General features: G+C 46.2%; 1 protein-coding gene across 1 annotated transcript in view; it reads right to left on the bottom strand.

The window, feature by feature from the left end:
• PIP4K2B (phosphatidylinositol-5-phosphate 4-kinase type 2 beta) overlaps positions 1 to 17,359 on the bottom strand; it is a 771,463-nt gene that overhangs the window by 323,557 nt on the left and 430,547 nt on the right. The window contains exon 6 of the mRNA XM_069634696.1: positions 8,910 to 8,948. Within this exon, the coding sequence (XP_069490797.1) occupies positions 8,910 to 8,948 (39 nt within the window). The remainder of the gene's footprint in view (positions 1 to 8,909; positions 8,949 to 17,359) is intronic.

Consider the following 17,359-nt stretch of genomic DNA (forward strand, 5'->3'; position numbering starts at 1 on the left):
GGAACTGGGCGTCCTGCGATGGCTTCAAGCAGGACTTTGCATAGTTTATCAAGAATCCCAGTTCCGTGAGCAGGCGGACGGTCCTCGCTGTGTGTTCGACGGCGAGTTCCTTTGACTTCGCTCGGATGAGCCAACCGTCCAGATAGGGGTAGATGTGGATCCCCGGCAGGCGCAGCGCGCCGCCACCGGTGCTAGGCACTTGGGGAAGACCCTTGGGGCTGACTTCAGACCGAAGGGGAGGGCCCTGAACTGGTAGTGCCGTCCTTGGACTACAAAGCGCAGAAACCTTCGGTGCCCCCTGTAGATGGGGATGTGGAAGTAGGCATCCTCCAGGTCCAGCGACGATATTAAGTCCCCTTCTTCCAGCTGTCCCAGCATGTGCTGAAGGGTTACCATCTGGAATTTCATGCATTTGTTGAGGCGGCAGAGATCTAGGATGGGCTGCCAGCCGCCGGTCTTTTATCGAACGAGGAAGTACCGCGAGTATACTCCAGAGCCTCTTCGGGACGAGCTCTATCGCGCCCTTTTTTAGCATTGCTCATACCTCTAGAAGTAGTTGAGGAATGTGGTTCTCTTTCCTGGTCACGGGTGGAAAACGGGAACACTTCCTTTTCCTTTGGAACTCCAGAGTGTGCCCGTTGGCCAGGGCATTCAGCACCCAACAGTCGGTGGAGATAGATTTCCACGCGCCAACGAAGTTCGCCAGCCGGCCTCCCACAGGGGTGTTCGGGTGGGTGCCGGACATCACAGCCGGTTCAGACATGCTTTGCCGAGGCCTTACCGCCTTGGGCCCATTGGTATGAGGAAGAGCTGACACCGAATCCTTTGCAGGTACCTTGTGACTTGCCTCCGGAGGGCCGAAAGGACGGCTGTTGTTGATGGAGCGTGCCTTAGGCGCGGGCCGTCTCAGTGTCTGCCTTGATGGCCTGCAGTGACTCGTCTACTGCCTTGCCGAACAAGTTGTTCCCGTCGAAGGGCATGTCCAGTACCCTTGTCTAAACGTCCTGACCGAAGTCGGTGGCCCTGAGCCAGCCACGCCGGCAAAGGCAAACGCTGTTTCTGGGCCTTCACAAACTTTGGCGCATCTGAGGCCTTCGCCGTGGGGGGGGGGTCACTGCCTCGCTCCGCCTTGGCTTTCTCTGGAGTCGACCGGGGCTTCTGTGGAAGCTTACTGGGGTTTTCCAACTTCCGCTTCGAACCGGAGCATTGGCTCGTGGTTGAATGCGTCGGCGATGCTGCGCCCGGCCTGGCAGCCGCGGAGCCCGTACCAACAGCGCTCCTGGTGCCTGCGGACTCGTGGTGCTTTGACTTATGTTGGGCCCCCGTCGCCAGAGCGCCCTCAAAGATCTTAGAAGACCGCTCAGACTTTTTCTTGGGCTCACGTGCCGCTGGGCTTTTCGCCTCCAGCCAGTCAGCGAGCCATTTGCGACGGTCCTTCATGGTACGGGCAGACATGTCCTTGCAGAACGCACAGTCCTCGTCCACATGCGACTTGTCGGAGTGCAGGCAGTAGAGGCACCGGGAGTGCTCATCCTCGAAGACGTTCTGTAGTCCACATCCTGGGCAGATCCTAAACAGCTTGGATCCAACGGGCGTCGAGTCTCCGTTGTGTTCAGCCATGTCCAGCGGGTTAGGCCTCAAAGATCTTCCAGAATCCTCCAAGAAGTGAAATCCGACGAAAATTTGCCCTTGAACGGCGTTGAGATTTCCAAAACGGGTCCCTGTTAATCGGAAGAAGAATCGATGGAGCTTGAGGCTCGATTTGACCAAAAAAGTACGAGTAAACTCTTTGAAAAAACGCAATACGCAGTAAAAGCTCGAGAGCTAAGCACGAGGACTCCCAACACTTGAACGTGCGGTAAAAATCTGAAGATGGCTGCCTGAGGAGGGGCTTAGGTAGAGGGCAGTCATTGGCTGGGGGCAGTATGACCCAGAGACCAGTGATTGGTTATTAGGAGAAAGACAGTTCGGAAACGAAACAAACTGATTTTTTCTTTTACCGATGATTCCCAGCCTGACGACGGGGAATATTCATGAGCATGTGAATCCATGCCAGACCCCATGCTGGAGAAATGCAGCACCAATGTTGTCTTAAAATTATAAAGCATAACTAAAATGATAGCAAATATTTCCTCCTAGCGGTTGCCAAAGGCAACATACCAATGCGCACCTTCATGTACAAAGCCCTCATTAGTTTAGATGGCATATTGTCGAGGTAACATTCAAATCCAGGGCTTGATTTCCTGGCCAAATAAGGCGCTGAGTTGGCTGAACGCACAAGATTCACTCCAGTGTCTCTCTCCCATTTGTCCCTTAGGGCCTTCGTAGATAATACTTTGAAGTTCCCTGGGATAGAATTGTGCTACAACTAGTAACCTTCCATCCCCACTGCGGACAGCTCCCTGCGTATGGCCCGGAACCAAGGCAGGCTTGGGCCACCTGATCAAGTTAAGACATCTCTGACCGCTCTCCTACAATGGGCCAGTTTACCACTGGGCCACAACTTAACCCAGAGGACACCAGCCTCATCTGAAAAATGAACCCAATGCTCTGCAAGCCCAAGTCCCACAGCACCGGGACGTTTGGTGCATTCACGGGAAGCCCCAACAACCTCAAGGAATTTCTGCTTCGCAGCCCGAAGGCCCACTATTTTGCAAATATCCCATAACTCTGCCCCTTACAGAGCTGCCTGCCTTGCCCGAGTCTTATTAATTTGGAAGGTTACACTAACTGGACATCCCCCATGAGCCTGTGTAAATCTAGATAAGGCAGCACTTTTCCTGGTCCACTTTAGCCATGCTAGCTTCACCTGGTCCGTCCAGGCACAACTGGCCATCAGGCAAACACCCAAATAGTCGGAACTTGAGACACCTGATCATTGGGACTGTGACTCAGAGCGACTTTCAGGCAGGGGGACTTCTTGGCCCGGGGTTCGCAAAACACCATGAACTTCGTTTTCTGTAAATTAATTTCAAGTCCATTATCCACACAAAACACCTTGAAAATGGCTCTGTAAACCACTTGGGGTCAGAGAGAGCAGAACTGCATTATTGGGATGGGGATTCTCTGCAGTGCCAAAAATGGCGCATCTGCCTTTTCGGCCAACAGTAGCTCAATCACTCTATTAATTAAAAAGAATAAAAAATCGGGGCAAAAACGCATCCCTGCCAAACACTGGCACCGATTTCTAGTCTAAAAGAAACTTGGACACCCGATGAGTACCTAATAACTGCTCCATTTTTGTTATACAATGATTGGATTGCACCCAAAATGCCTGAAGGCAAGCCCAAGTTTGACAATACGGCCCACAGGCCTGCCCTCGGTACACTGTCAAAAGCGGTCTTCAAATCCACGAAGACCGGATAGATCTTCATAGATTTTAACACAGCGCACTTCTTTAGTATCAGGGAGAGGCAGGACCTGGTCGGCTGTGCTGACACCAGGCTGGAAACCAGCCTAGAGGTGATGCACTGCCCCCTCCTCCTGGCACCAAGCCTAGGAGGTGGCTCAGCACTGCCTTTGTGAACAACCCCACCCCCGCTTCGAGGAGGGAAATGGGCCGTTAGTTAGCCGGGCAGCCCACATTACCCTTCTGAAATATGGGGTCGAGGATTGCTTGGGTCCAGGAATAAGGGGCCCTATTCGCAACCAACAGGGCATTAAAAAGCTTGTGTAGACAGGGAGCCAAATAATCAGCTCCTGTCTTGACTAATCAACTAAATCGGGCCCGGGGGCTTTCCCCGGCTTCTGGGTCAATAAGGCCATCTTAATGTCATGCATCAACAGCACCAATGGGGAAGCAGCCTTCTCACCTGGCCTATAAGGGGTGGCCTCCAGTCCTGGGCCGTTGCAAAATAGTCCCCACTATATAGGGTTCCAAAGTGCGAGACCCAAAGTTCCTCAGAGAGGGTATCCTGTGCTGGAACGTTCACCCTATGATTCCTTATGTCGACATGAAGCCAAAAACCTTCGGTATCCCCAGATTTGGCAGTCCGAAGAAGATTGTCCCAAAGTTGTGCAGAATGTTCCACCTTTTCCCCCCTTAAGTAATTTATGCTACTGTGCTCTTGCTTCCACAAGGGCCATCGTGCCCTGTTCCCTAGGGCACCTGGCACACACAATTAACACCCTTTTAGCTGCTCGATAGGCCCCATCGTACCAAGGTGTACTACTCGTAGCCCTTCGGCTGTTAACAGACCAAGGTTTGCTAAGACTAATTCCCAGGGAACTCGCAATGATTTCTTAGCTTGGAGCAGATAATCCACATTGGACCCTGTGCTAAAACAGACTCCAATAATGGCATAATGAATTGATACATGTCTGGTACTTTCAAATCAAGGCCCAGCGTTTGCCACTTGACAGGGCACATTGCTTCAACTCCTGACTCCATAAAGTGGGTTTATGACTATGAAACTCCCCTTTTGAACTAAAAAGTGACCCATTAACCAAAGCTACAATAGGATTGTGGTCACTTTCCAGCCTCTTCTGCACCCTTAAGTCCTGCAGATGGTCTCAGGCTTCTACATTTACCAAAATGTAGTCTGTAGATTACAATTAACATACATACCATAGGTCTTGACTGCTGGACGATCGCCTTGGAATCAGCAGGTGCATGCCCTAAGGCCAAGCGCCATAAACATATGTGCTGCAACACTTGCAAATCTACACATCCTCCCGGGATGAACCGCCACCAATTCTCCCACAACCCATCTAAGGTACTAGTCTTCCTGAAGCTCTGCCATGATGTCAAGCCGCTCAAATTGGAGGTTTAAGTCCCCACAAACAATTTTTGTTGGTCCCGGATGAGATTAGAAACGTTTACCACCCCATCAGAAGGAGGAACCCAGTCAAACTTGGCAAAGTGTTAATTTCTATACATCCTTTGGTACTCCAATCACCCCCGCACCACCTCTCCGTCCGATGGGACCATTGGCCCTGAAGTCATCAGTTGAGACAAACGTGCCCCCGGGCAACAGATCTGACCTAATGGGTACATGGCCAATAGCATGATTATAAGCTGGGGTTAACTGCCTCATGGGCCCTCGCAGATCGCACGCCGTCAGCCGAAATTCTTAGCAAGATAATATGTCCCTACACAAAAATAGTAAGGAAGGCACAATAGGAGAGATACACTCAATCAGTATCCAGTTTGTAACACTGGGCCAATTCGGGAGTTCGACACACAAAATGTCTGCAATGGAAATGGCAGAGAGGCCCGGAATCTGTTTTCAAAGGTCTAACAATAGAGATCTACTCAAAAACGGGCTCTCAACCTTTGGGCAAATTCCCTAGATTTTTACGAGATTCCCAAAAACCATCTTCTTTCTATAGTCACCAGATGTTGATTGCAGAGACAGAGTTGGAGGGGGGAAGCTCGGACAGGGAGTGTGGGATGGAAAAGCTCCTTCCATTGTGTCAAGCAAGCTGGCAACGCTATGATTTCGCAGGAACTCTCAGGCAGCTCGGCAGTTTGGGCCTGCATTGTGTTTATTGTAGACATATGATATGGCATTTATAACGCACCTATACACAAGTCTACATACACATACCATTCAACCCCTGCACTAAGGTGTCAACTATAATAGGAGGAGGGCAAGGGCATTTATCTAAGGGCCCGTGCAAACCCACCTGCCCGAAGGTTCTATTCCCCCTGGTCCGTGATGACAATAGTAAATTCAGGCGGAGCAGTATAAAATTGAGAAGCATTTACAATGGGCACAGCTGGAAGATCGGCCTTCAGATGATTGTTCACACTACAACGCTTGGAGCGCTGCTTCTTTTTTCACTTCTTTCGTGGGCTATTCATCAGTGACTGTTCTGTCCATACTGCGGCTAATGCGTGCTCCTCCGATTCTGCCATCACTGTCGCTAAATCGAAGTCTGCTACCAGACGAAAGTTGCTCTGCAAAAAACAATTACAAGATTGGGCTGTCGGAAGTCCCTGTGAGTGGCCTGGCTTGCTAAGATTTCAGTGGGGCGGTCCAGAGTCGCTAGTACTGGCACTTCCTCAGCCAAATGTTCCCGCCTTTTGTGGTACTCTGTGTTAGAAGCCAGGATCACATCGACAACTTTCGCTATAATATCTTTGAGTTGTAAAATTGCGTAATCCAAGAGGGTTGCGGGAGTTGTCCCCAAACTGATATGCAAGCTTTTGCTAGCCTCTTTGCCCTCCTGTATAGATTCTTCAGAGTTAACTTCTGTACTAGGTAAAGAGGCCTTCAGTTCTGGGCTTGGTATCGAAATTGGGCAAATTATATTGTCACAGTGGCATCAGGAAGTACCCAATGAATTTCGTTTGAGACTAAAATTTTTAATAACGAACCGTTAGTATCAATTAGAAAAGTGTGCACAGAATCGGTTAAATCCAGGTTAGTAAGCAGAGACCTTCAGTCGACAGACGCAGGAGGTAGGTCAATCACCAAAGGGGCGACCGGGCCCATTTCCAGAAATGTAATTTTGGGTTGTTTAGCATTTCATACATGCGTTGGTTTCGGTCCTCTTGGAAACCCTCAGTTGGGGATATCGCTCGCCTTCACACGGTTGTAGCATCTCTTTCCCCGTCCTTTCCTCTCATTGCGGGAAAGGTGCTTGTCGGTAGGAGCTGTGGATCAAAAGCTCCTCTCTGTCCTAGGGTCTCTGCATTTGCTGTTGAGTGCCAGGCCTATCACTGCTCTTCCATGGTCACGCCACCCAAGAAGACTGTTCTCTTCGTCCTCTCTTTCTCCTTGATCGGAGCCCCTTTGCTCGGTCAAGGTACCGGCCTTCCAGCCTCCAGGCTAGCAGGTGGCTTGCTCAACTCATCGCTGCTGTCTCTGCGGCTCAACATGGCTCTGCCCCTCCAGGACGTCAATGCTCCAGGGGCACGCCTCTGCATAGCATTTGCTCTACTTGCACTGTTGTACTTCCCTCTCCATTCATGGTGCGTTGTCTTTTTAAATGCATCAATAGAGTTCAGGAAAGGATATCCGTCTTCATATATCATAGCACTCAGGCGTGAATCACCATTACCTGATGCCAATAAGGTCAAAGAAGGATCTTTGCGAATAATAGTTGTACCAGGGGAAGTATCAGTATTTCTGACATCTCTATATGTAGAAAGGGGGGCTTGGACAGGGAGTTCCTTGCTGGAATAGGAGTCCTTGTCCCTAAGAGGGAAGTCACTCCCAGTAATGTCCCACTTGCCCGGCCAGACCCCTAGGGAGGGTCTTGTATAGCATGCTCACCTCCTTAGCCTCAAAGGAGGTGGCTCCTCTCTGGGGAGAAAGGCAGATTCATCGCACCTTAGATAATTTTATCTTTTAAAGGGTCAATTTCTGAAGGATGTATCCATATCATGGATTCTTAAAATCTTGGTTTTTCCCCATGTACTTGTAGAGGGTATATTTTGTTGCTCTTCTAGGTCTAAACCTAATAATCCTTTCTTTTGCATTGCCTTTGATCAATTGTCTTCCCCTACAGTATCTGTTTGGGGTGTTCTGTGATGTTTGTGTGAAGGTTGGCTGATTTCAAAAGGTGGCAAAGTTTTCGACTTTGATTCTTTTTAGGTGTGCGTTTTTGGCTCTCGCGCAAACACACACATGGTGTGTCCGTTTTTTGTTTCGGTGCCTAACAGACAAGCGTTCCAGCTTACCATTGACCATCTTTGATTTTGTAGTCGGAGCATGAACGCTCAACTTTGGTCGCACCTCTTACTTCACATGTTTAATGTTCAGCCATTGCTTAGCCAGGTGTGGTTTTCACAGGGAGACTGGACATCCGCCCTTCAGAGCTGGGGACTAGCTGCGGGCAAATGGCTGTTTTGTCAGTGTTGGCATCGATTTCAAAGCTGCTGCTTCCCCTCCTTGGCTTCACACTTTGATATTGTCAGTAAGCTCCATATTCCCTGTAACCCTGTAATTTGACATTGCAAGCTAGAAATTTGCATTTGGACATTCCTAATAAGCATGATATTCCAAGTGAGCTTGATTTTCCCACTAAGATACCAATGTGATACTCCTAGTGAGCTCTCAGTTTACACAAATGCAAGATGGTGAACAGCTAAATTCCAAATCGGGCTGAAATATCAAGGAAAGCAAACTACAGATGAAGGAATCATGCATGTGCACCTCAAAATGAAAGGACAACACACATCCCCCACACCATATAGAATAAAAAGGTCATCAGCGAGATGAGGCTCAGGACCCGAGGCAAGGCTTTACAAGGCTTTACAATTGTTTTGGACAAAAGAAGTACCACGATTCCATAAGGCGACAACGGCGGGAGGCAATCCATGGCAAGCATTTGTATGACTGCATCTAGAGTAGGAACAGCTAAAGCTCCAACAAAAGTGTCTCACACAGTGATCGTGATGGGCCAGGGACAAAAAAATGATATCCCAATATCTTTCAACCCATGAATGGCTCAGAAAATGTTTAACCATTACCAAATATCTTGGGTGATTTAAAGAAAACCTTTACTCAGAAGAAATGACGCACAGGCCATAAAACGCCAACACAATATTGTGTGACAATTTCCACACTAGCCACAACTCTCCCATTCCTAGTGGATGAAACAACAGCAATCTGCAGTAGGAACGACAGACAAACAATTTACTACAAAGGCTGCCCTAATCATGCAGAATTAAATGTAGCATATTACCACTAACCTTCACACCAGCCAATGTGATTTCAGAGCTACTGCCATGTATAAAACATGTGCCAAGATAGATGGCCACTACCACCAAATTCTGGTTTCAGGTTACCACCAGGTTAATGCCCTTTCCCAGGGCACCAAACCTTCCTACAAATGTATTACAGAGTGAATTCTGCTTGTGACTTGGTAGCAGGTCACATTTTCTTCTTACTACACTGTAGCAGGCAGAAGTTAAAGCAGCACTTTGTGCAAACATCAAAATCAGTTTTATTTTGTACCTTTTCCTTGTCGCTGGCTTCCCTCGAAACCGTTGAGCCCTAATTGGAAAAAATGAAAATGTAGTTATTGTAACAATATACACAACTTGCCGAAATAACAGTCTGCCATTAATTATTGTCAAACTGCAGGTTCTGGGGTACAATAGAGGTATACTGACAAGTCAAGGACAGAGTCTTTTTCAGGTAATACAACACACATCAAGCATGCTGGCCCACAGAGGGCAGTAGACACTGGAGGCAGCAGTTTCCTTAGGACAATGAGAGAATTGCATCCATAAGCATATATCTGCACCTTTGCAAAAATCCCCAATGGGAATTATTCTGGTTGCCGTTTCAAAGAGTATTTACATAGGTTGCAAACTGTATATTTTACATTTCAAGGGCAGTCTGCATATCACTCCTTTCAGCAGAAGCCGATTTTTCCACCTCCCCCACTGGCTTCATTCATCACTTATATGGGTCTAAATGTTATGTTTCTAGGATTTCTATCGTACACCACTGCCATTTGCATGGTCTCCAGGCACTCTGGTGTCTCTGAAAAAGTGTGTTTGCGTGTGTGCGGGGCATGGAGGTTTATGCTAATGGAGAAGGGGTGAATGCTAGATGACTTTGCTTTTGGGTTGATACATGTAGTCCTGTAGAATACTGAAATATACTGAGCCCTGCATGCATGTCCATTTCTAGATATTCTGTGTTGAAAGCATAGAGGAATGTGTTTCCAGAAGTGATGAGAGAGTGGGACTTATGTGCTCTTGGTGCTAGGTTGCATTTGCTAGGAGTGTGGTATGTAAGGGTGTAGTGTTCTGTTTAAAATCTATTGGAAAGGATTTTTAGATTGCTTTGTGTGGGCAGCTAGAGTGTAGTACGTTTGCTCCTTTAAGTTAAACATTTTAGTGTGGGGATTTTATGTGGAGGGCCTAGTAGACAATTTAATTTATCTATCCGATGGGTTTGTGGTGATCTCAGTGGTTTATAGTCAAAGACGAATTAAAAAATGTCAAAAGTCGAAAAAAAAATCGAATTTCTGTATTCGAAATGGGGGGGTTCCCCACCCCCCCCCCCCCCCGGCCTTTTTTTTTACATGCGGAATCCAAAAAAAAAAAAGCAATCAAATTTTTTTCGACATTATGACTGCACACCGATCTCAGTCAGGGTGCCACTTGGGTCGTGTCTCCGTAGCGGAGCCACTTGGTTTAGGTGCTTGCGAGGTGACCTCCTGAAGCACTCAGGAGTGGGCCAACATCCTTTGCAGTGTGCAGCGACTGGTTCCATGTGAGCGGAGAGGTAAGGCAAGGAGAACAAAGGTAGGCACCCTGTAGACAACGATTGAGAACTATATCAGAGGAGCATAAAGGGTAGAGGTCAAAGCGAGGCAAAGTCCAGACAGGGTTTCTAGGAATAGCTCCCAAAGCAACAAGGTAAAGATATAACATTTTGGCACAAAGTCTAAGAATTCTCTTTGGCGGTAAGGTAACCGTAGAGCCCTGGTCACATCTGGCATCAGGTGTTAAACACGAGGAAAATCTTACGCAGGGTACATGTCAGCAGACTCGCTGTGGCTCAATTATTATATAGGGAACCCAGGAGAAAAGCACAGGCAAAACTCCGCTGGGGGCTTTGCTGAGAAAGTAGTTTGTGAATGATATGGTGTCTTGGCTAGTTAGGGTCTGTGGAAAAGTGGGGCTTTTAGCATTTTTCAGCATAAGGTAATGAGGGAAATGTTCTTTAAAAGAGTGTCACAGTTTTTGGGTGATGTTATTGAAGGCTGATCAGGTTCCTTTTCCGACATCATATCAAGCGGAGTATGTTGTTGGATCACAGCATTCTTGCTTGGTATTGCATTAGCTTTCCTCGACACATTCTGTTCCCAGCCCTGAAGATCCTTGCGGTTGATGCACTGAGCTTTGAAATTGAATCTTCTTGTTGGACATCCAGTGGAGTGATCTTAGAGCTGGTGTAATATGCGCTGCAAAACGTAAGCAGCCTCTCTTCTGAAGCATGTAGAGGTGTGTGCATTTCATTACTGTGGAACGCCAGATTTAAGATACTTCAAAAGTATGCAGACCCAGATAGTAGGCTTCTGATCAATGGAAAACGGGACGAGTCTGAAAATTGACTTGCTACTTTGTATGCCTCAAATGTGTAAGTCCCCGGTTTCCTTCCTTATGTAGGCAAGGCAAATTAGACCTGAACTCCAAGAATGTTATACTTGCTGGGGATTTCAATCTGCCTCTGGGTGCACCCCAGGACAGGTCTTCAAAGGGAAGATAGTGCTCGTCTTCATGGCCAGCCATGCACAACATGATGCAGGACTTAACGTTGTGTGGTGACTGCAAACCCAACCAAAAGGGATTACTGCCAATTCTGTGCGGCTCACTAATCGTTTAAAAAGACATACCTCTTCCCACTGCCCATTGTGTTCACAACGAACATTACCATTGACTAACCATGTCCTAGTGTACCTGAATTTACCTCATTATGTGCAGACACCCTCACCACGCTGGACTTTAAGCAGTGCTCTGGAATCAGATCTTACATTCTTACAGATGGACATACATATGGAGATCTATCTTGAAACAAATACAGGAAATGTGACATTAGTGACCATTCTCTGGGATGTGATTAATGCTGTCTTGAGAAGGAGGATAATGTCCTACAATGCAGGGAAAGGAAGAATAACTGTGCAATTGCCAGAAGCAGAGGCACAGTTGACACAATTACCTGGGAGATCTCCGCATGATCCCCGAGAAGGAATTCGGAGGGAATTATTTGCAGCAAAACACCAGAAGGGCAGAATATTCAAAGCTCAGATGGAAGCACTCGTTCTGGGAGTCTGGCAAAGGGGCATCTTGTTTACTAAACTTTAGGTTTAAGGAACTACTACCAAGTAATCTAGAGTCCTCCAAGACAAGATTTGGCAACATCTCAACTGCATCTGAAGAGACTGGCGCATAATATCAAACTTTTTCATTATCTATATGGAGCTGAAAGAAAAGCAAGCAACCTAGAGGATCAAAGCCCCCCCCCCAACCCCCCCCAAAGTTATCATCTCTTGTTAAGCTATTGACACAAGCAACAGAGAATTTGGCAAGGCCATTTGAGCTGGAAGACGTGAACTGGTTGATCTCCAACATGCAAACGGTCAAGTAGGTGCCTGAATGGCTTAACTTGTCAATTCTTCAAATGCGTTCTGGCCCACCAGATCAAAACTCTGCTGAGTGTCAATAAGCAAAGTCGGGTATTTCCAGGTTTTGCTGGCTCTTCAAGGCAAGCCATGATATCTGTGTTAACCAAGCAGGGAACACCACCCAATGAAAGCTCAAGCTATTGGCCTATACTTGCTAATAAATGTGGCTGGAAAGATATATACTAAAATCATTACAAACAGACTGATAAAATATCTGGCCAACGCTTCATCCGGGTAAGAGTAACCTCAATATTAACCGCCTTCTCCTAGACATCGAACATCTAACAAAGACAATGGAGGGGCCCCTATTGGCGATTGTATTTGACCCTGAAAAAACATTGATCGTGTTAGCTGGGAATGTTTTGATCAAAACCCAGTTGGCCTTCAAAACGGGTAAAGACTTGCTTCTTCAGTATGGTGGGTGTTAGGAAAGGTTTTCTAAAGTCCTACCAAGACTTCATGAAGCCATACATCTAAGGCATGACATAAGCTCCACTCTTAGTATATGGCTGTACCATCTGAGAATGAGGTAGCATGGACAGAGCAGCCAGGCTTATCTTCGGAGGGAGAGAGGGCTGTAGGTACAAAGAGATTATAGCACACATATGGTCCAAAGAAATGCTGAAACACTATGCACTGTCAAAATAAAGTATTTAAATAAGTATTTAAATACAAGTAGGCCAAGATGAATCTTGAGTAAATAAGTAAATATATACATACATATATATATATATATATATATACACACAATTCTAAAAACCAACTCAATACTTAAGGGATAGAACCCAAACTATTAACTTGTTAAGAATGGCAGTCAGCAGTTCCAGGTTAGGGACACCTATAACACATTCAGAATGCAATTAGTTATTCTTGGGGAGTAAAACCAGGTTACATATACTTTTTGGATACAGTCAGTCATTCAAGGGTAGTAGACTCTGTCTGTCATGCAGTGACTCCCTCTCATTTAAGGAATCACTTTGTAAACCAACCGTGTTACCAGGATACTTTTCTGAATAGTGGAACACAAATTCATGGAACAGTTTAAACCTAGAACTACATTCTGGATAACCCTCAGTTATGCCAGGTTAGTAAGACCTAATGTTGTAATTAACAATAAATAGTCGCTTTTCAGATCAATGGCGCACAGACTAAGATGAGCAAGACCTCATTACACTATTTTAGGATTGCACCAGGCAGACCAAGGTCAGCTAAACCCACGGTACACTTTTTCGGAATGGCACACAGCTATTCAGGGTAAGTAATGAACCCTATAAACATTCTGAAAATGCTCTAGGCCGTTTCAGGGGAGGCACAACACAGAGTTACATGTTTAGATGAGCAGCAGCTAATCAAGGGGAGTAAGACCTAAATACTTTTTAAAGGAGCGACCATCAACTTGAAAAGGTATGTATAAACCTAACACTGTTTTAAAATCTGTAGAAAGCTGACCAAGGAAAGCAATACACTTTGTTACACTTTAAACATGACACACTGTTATTCCAGCTAGGTGAAAACCCAATGTAGAATATTCTAGATAGGCTATACAGCAGGTCGGGGGGAACAAGAAACAGTTGGTTAACTTACACACTTTTATTCTTCAAGAAATATGAGAAGCCAATATTACTTTTGGGAAGTGGGGGAAGCAATCCACAGGTGAGTAAAATAATCGTTTATATACACACTTTTTAGAAGGGCAAAACACATTCAAAGTAAGAACTTTTGTAACTGCTCATATTTCAGAGGGACAGTTACCAAACCACCTCTGTTAAAAGTAGCTTTTAATTGCATGAGTTCTCTCAGAGGCAGAAGTGGGACCTTAGTGGTGTAGGTACCAGCTGCAGGTAGGATGAGATAGGGTTCAGTTGCAGAAAAAGTCAAGGTTCCTGTGGAAGTCTCTTCAAAACCATTAAGTATTTCAGTTTAGAGTTATGGTGCAGGAAATTCAGAGAAGACACCCTAGAATGATTCCAGCAGTGAGCCTGGGTGAACTGGATGAGAGGACTCCCCCAATCACATGAAACACCCCAAAGCTACACAGGAATCACAAAAGGCCTAAGGTGAGTAATTCCTCAGCCAATACTGTATCTCAGCACAGACTAAGAGTTTGCAGCAGTGCGTCTTCAGGATCTGCAGCAAAAAACCCAGTCAATTAATTCCTTGTCGTGAAGAATGAACACCGGAAGAACATTTTCACCAAGGATCAACTGGGAAGATTCCAGGCAAGGGTTTCTTCAGGGCTGGATGTGGTTCTGTGGTTTAGGCAACCTTTGCAGCAGCCAGATGAAGAACGAATATTGCTGGTCGGATTCTCCTCACTCTCTCGGTCCTGCATTCTCAGACACTCTGCGGCCTGGGCAGGGAATCCAAATGATTCCTGCCGAAGACTTCTACTGAGGTTGTTCCCGCCTAGAATCAGGGGTCAAGTCCTAAAACTTAAAGTGGAGGGACTCCAACAAATGCAGTGGGATGAGAGGTGGGGTGGAAGGTCGCCAGAAATTAGCATATAAAGGTGAAATATGCACATTTCATCAAATTGGCTTTGTATAACCACCCAAATTACACAGGATGAATGGCATTTGCCTTTTACAAAATAAACACACACACAAAACCAAGAGGATATTTTCTTCTTATAGTGTTTTTGAAACATTAAAAGGTGTGTATGTTTTAAAATAAAAGAACCAATACCAATGTTTTCTCTGGAACTTGCAGTAGCGAAACGGGACATTTGACCTCAAGTTGTTTATTTTTCATTAGGTTATATAGTGCAGTGGTGAAGTGTCTGGCCTACAAACCTGATGACTATGGTTCAATCCCCGTGGTCGGCTTTAATGCATAAATTCTAAGAGGACATTCAATGTTTACCATTTTAGGAGAAGGGGGACTGAGTCCGCCCTCTCAAAAAAGTGGGTGGACTCTGCCCCCCCGCGTGTACTCTCCACTTGAGCCCTGCCTAGAATGGCAGGTGGAGGGGGGCGGAGACCTTAGAAACAGCAAGCACACAAGAAATGGAGAAAAAAAGAAGGAGCCCACATTTTAGAAAAATAGTGGCCCTTCTGTACATTACCGAGGCTGAATTAACAGCCTGCAAGTAATAGTGACTAAATGTCATAAAAGTTAGTGCACTGCCACCAGCCATTAATGTAAACTCGCAATTGTAACAATATTACCAGGTAAGTAAGAAAGGGGATACATTGTATCCCCAACACTCCATATAAGGTGGGGTGTGCTGGCTCACCTATACAAAAAGTAAAAGGGATGAAAATATCTTTACTACTTGGGAACAGTAGTTCACCCAAGTACATTAAAGAGAAATTAACAGGGGAGCCCAAGGGGGCAATCCAGCCTAAGCCCAAAAGTTATAGGAAACTATAACTCCAACCACACTATGGAGACACATAAAAAGGTCAACCCTAAAAAGAGTAAAAGACTAGGTGACAGGGGAAAAAGATTCCCCTTCACCTAGGGACAAGGTAAAATAGTTACGAAGTCCAAGCAAAACGTTCTGGGGTTGACACAGGTCAGGAAGATTTCTCATAAATGTGAATTCTGACAGGGGTGCCTCCTTTCTGCTTTATTTGCACTGGACCTGGAACCACTGGCCAAGGTCCTTCCAGTGAACATAAATGGAATAAAAATGGGCAGGGGGAGATCAAAACTCGCATGCAGAAGATACGCAGATTCTTGCTTCCCACCTCGAGTCCACAACACTTGCGCTGGCTGAAACACTGGAAGGACTGCATCATGGTGTCGGGTTATAAAATGTGAAGCAGGGAACATAATGAGTATACTCCCCCCCACCTGGGGACTGCTTCAGAAGGCATACAGAAAGCTAGCAGATGACGTGTTCAGAGGAACAGTTCACGCACCTCTTCTGGTGGAACATTTCACAGCTCATGTGCACATTTTCGTTCTTTGTCGGAGACAAAGTCAACTGATTTGGAAAAACGAAAACACCTGAAGCAATTCACTGCAACGTAAACTGAATAAAATCAATATCCCGAATTGGATTCTTTATAAACTACGTGGCCTGCCCTACCGGCCCGTTATTGTAAAGAAATTGATAAGCTAAAAAAATGACTTTGGGGAGCAAAAAAGAAACCCTGTGTATCCTCAGCCAAGCTCCAAAGGCTGCTGAGTGTAAAACAGGGAGGAGCCTCAGAAATCCACATCTACTTTTATGTCATTGTGGGATCATCATACAGAAGTCAAGCAACTGGGAAAGAGCATAAGATGTGGTATTGGGATCGCTCAAGCTGGACCATAGTGGTTGCACAACAAATGTTATATGGGACGTTAAAGTCATGGGAGGCAGAAGTGCCTCTTAACAGTTGCTCTAGAAAAGAAAAATCTCTTAACACACTTCTGAATCTTGAGCCATGAGTCGCCCCCTCCCGCTTGCTAACCTGAAATGGTTACAACTTTCTTGTGTATCACGAAATCCAACCACGTCTAGAGAGAAAAAGCAAATGGAGAGAGTTTTGTTAGAGCAAGAGAGAGACTTGAACAAAGTGGTAAAGAATGTGGCGGATCAGACTATTTCACCCTCTCCTGCCGACTAAACTGTGGCTGGGCACTTCCTACGCTTTGGTTGTGCAGCACATGCAAGTGCCCTGTGAGGGGATCCTAAGGGGGGGACTACCACTGCTTCTCAGATGAAGGACCCCTACAGCGTACGGCTGACAAGACCAGATGGATAACAAACCCCTCTTCATGGCTCGGCAGACTCCGGTCTTGGTAGCAGTGGAAATCTTGCTCCAGACAACCTCAAGTTAGAGAGCATTTGCTGCAGGCGATGAGGTTCCTGAGCCACAAGCTCATACGTCTCAAGCTCCAAATCAGGACAAGAAACACTTCAGTGGATGGTCAGCATAACAGGACACACAACTGGTTAGGCCCACCGTTCTAGGGAAGGAATGTACCAAGGAAAGCCTGGATATTACGAAGAGGATCCCAGGGATTGGCTTTGGCAATGCTGGATGCTTCTGCTGCTGTCCTCTGGGTCTTCTCAGCACGTTTTTCACTTTTATCATTCTTGGCTACAATGGGGAGGCTTCTAGAATGGCTCCAGACCCTCTCCTTTCATCCAGAATCTAGGCTGGAGGTTACGCCAGACCTCGAATTGGAAGGAGCTGCACCATTCAAGTGGGTAGTGGCTGTGCAATCATGGAGCGCCATCTACTCCACATTGGTCCAGTAACAGGCAAATCAACTGGGAGAAATGTGGAATGGGACCATCAGCGCCAAATCCAGTTTTAACCAATTG

The sequence above is a fragment of the Ambystoma mexicanum genome, chromosome 13 (assembly GCF_040938575.1).
Source record: "Ambystoma mexicanum isolate Mex_15411 chromosome 13, UKY_AmexF1_1, whole genome shotgun sequence".
Lineage (NCBI taxonomy): Eukaryota > Metazoa > Chordata > Amphibia > Caudata > Ambystomatidae > Ambystoma > Ambystoma mexicanum.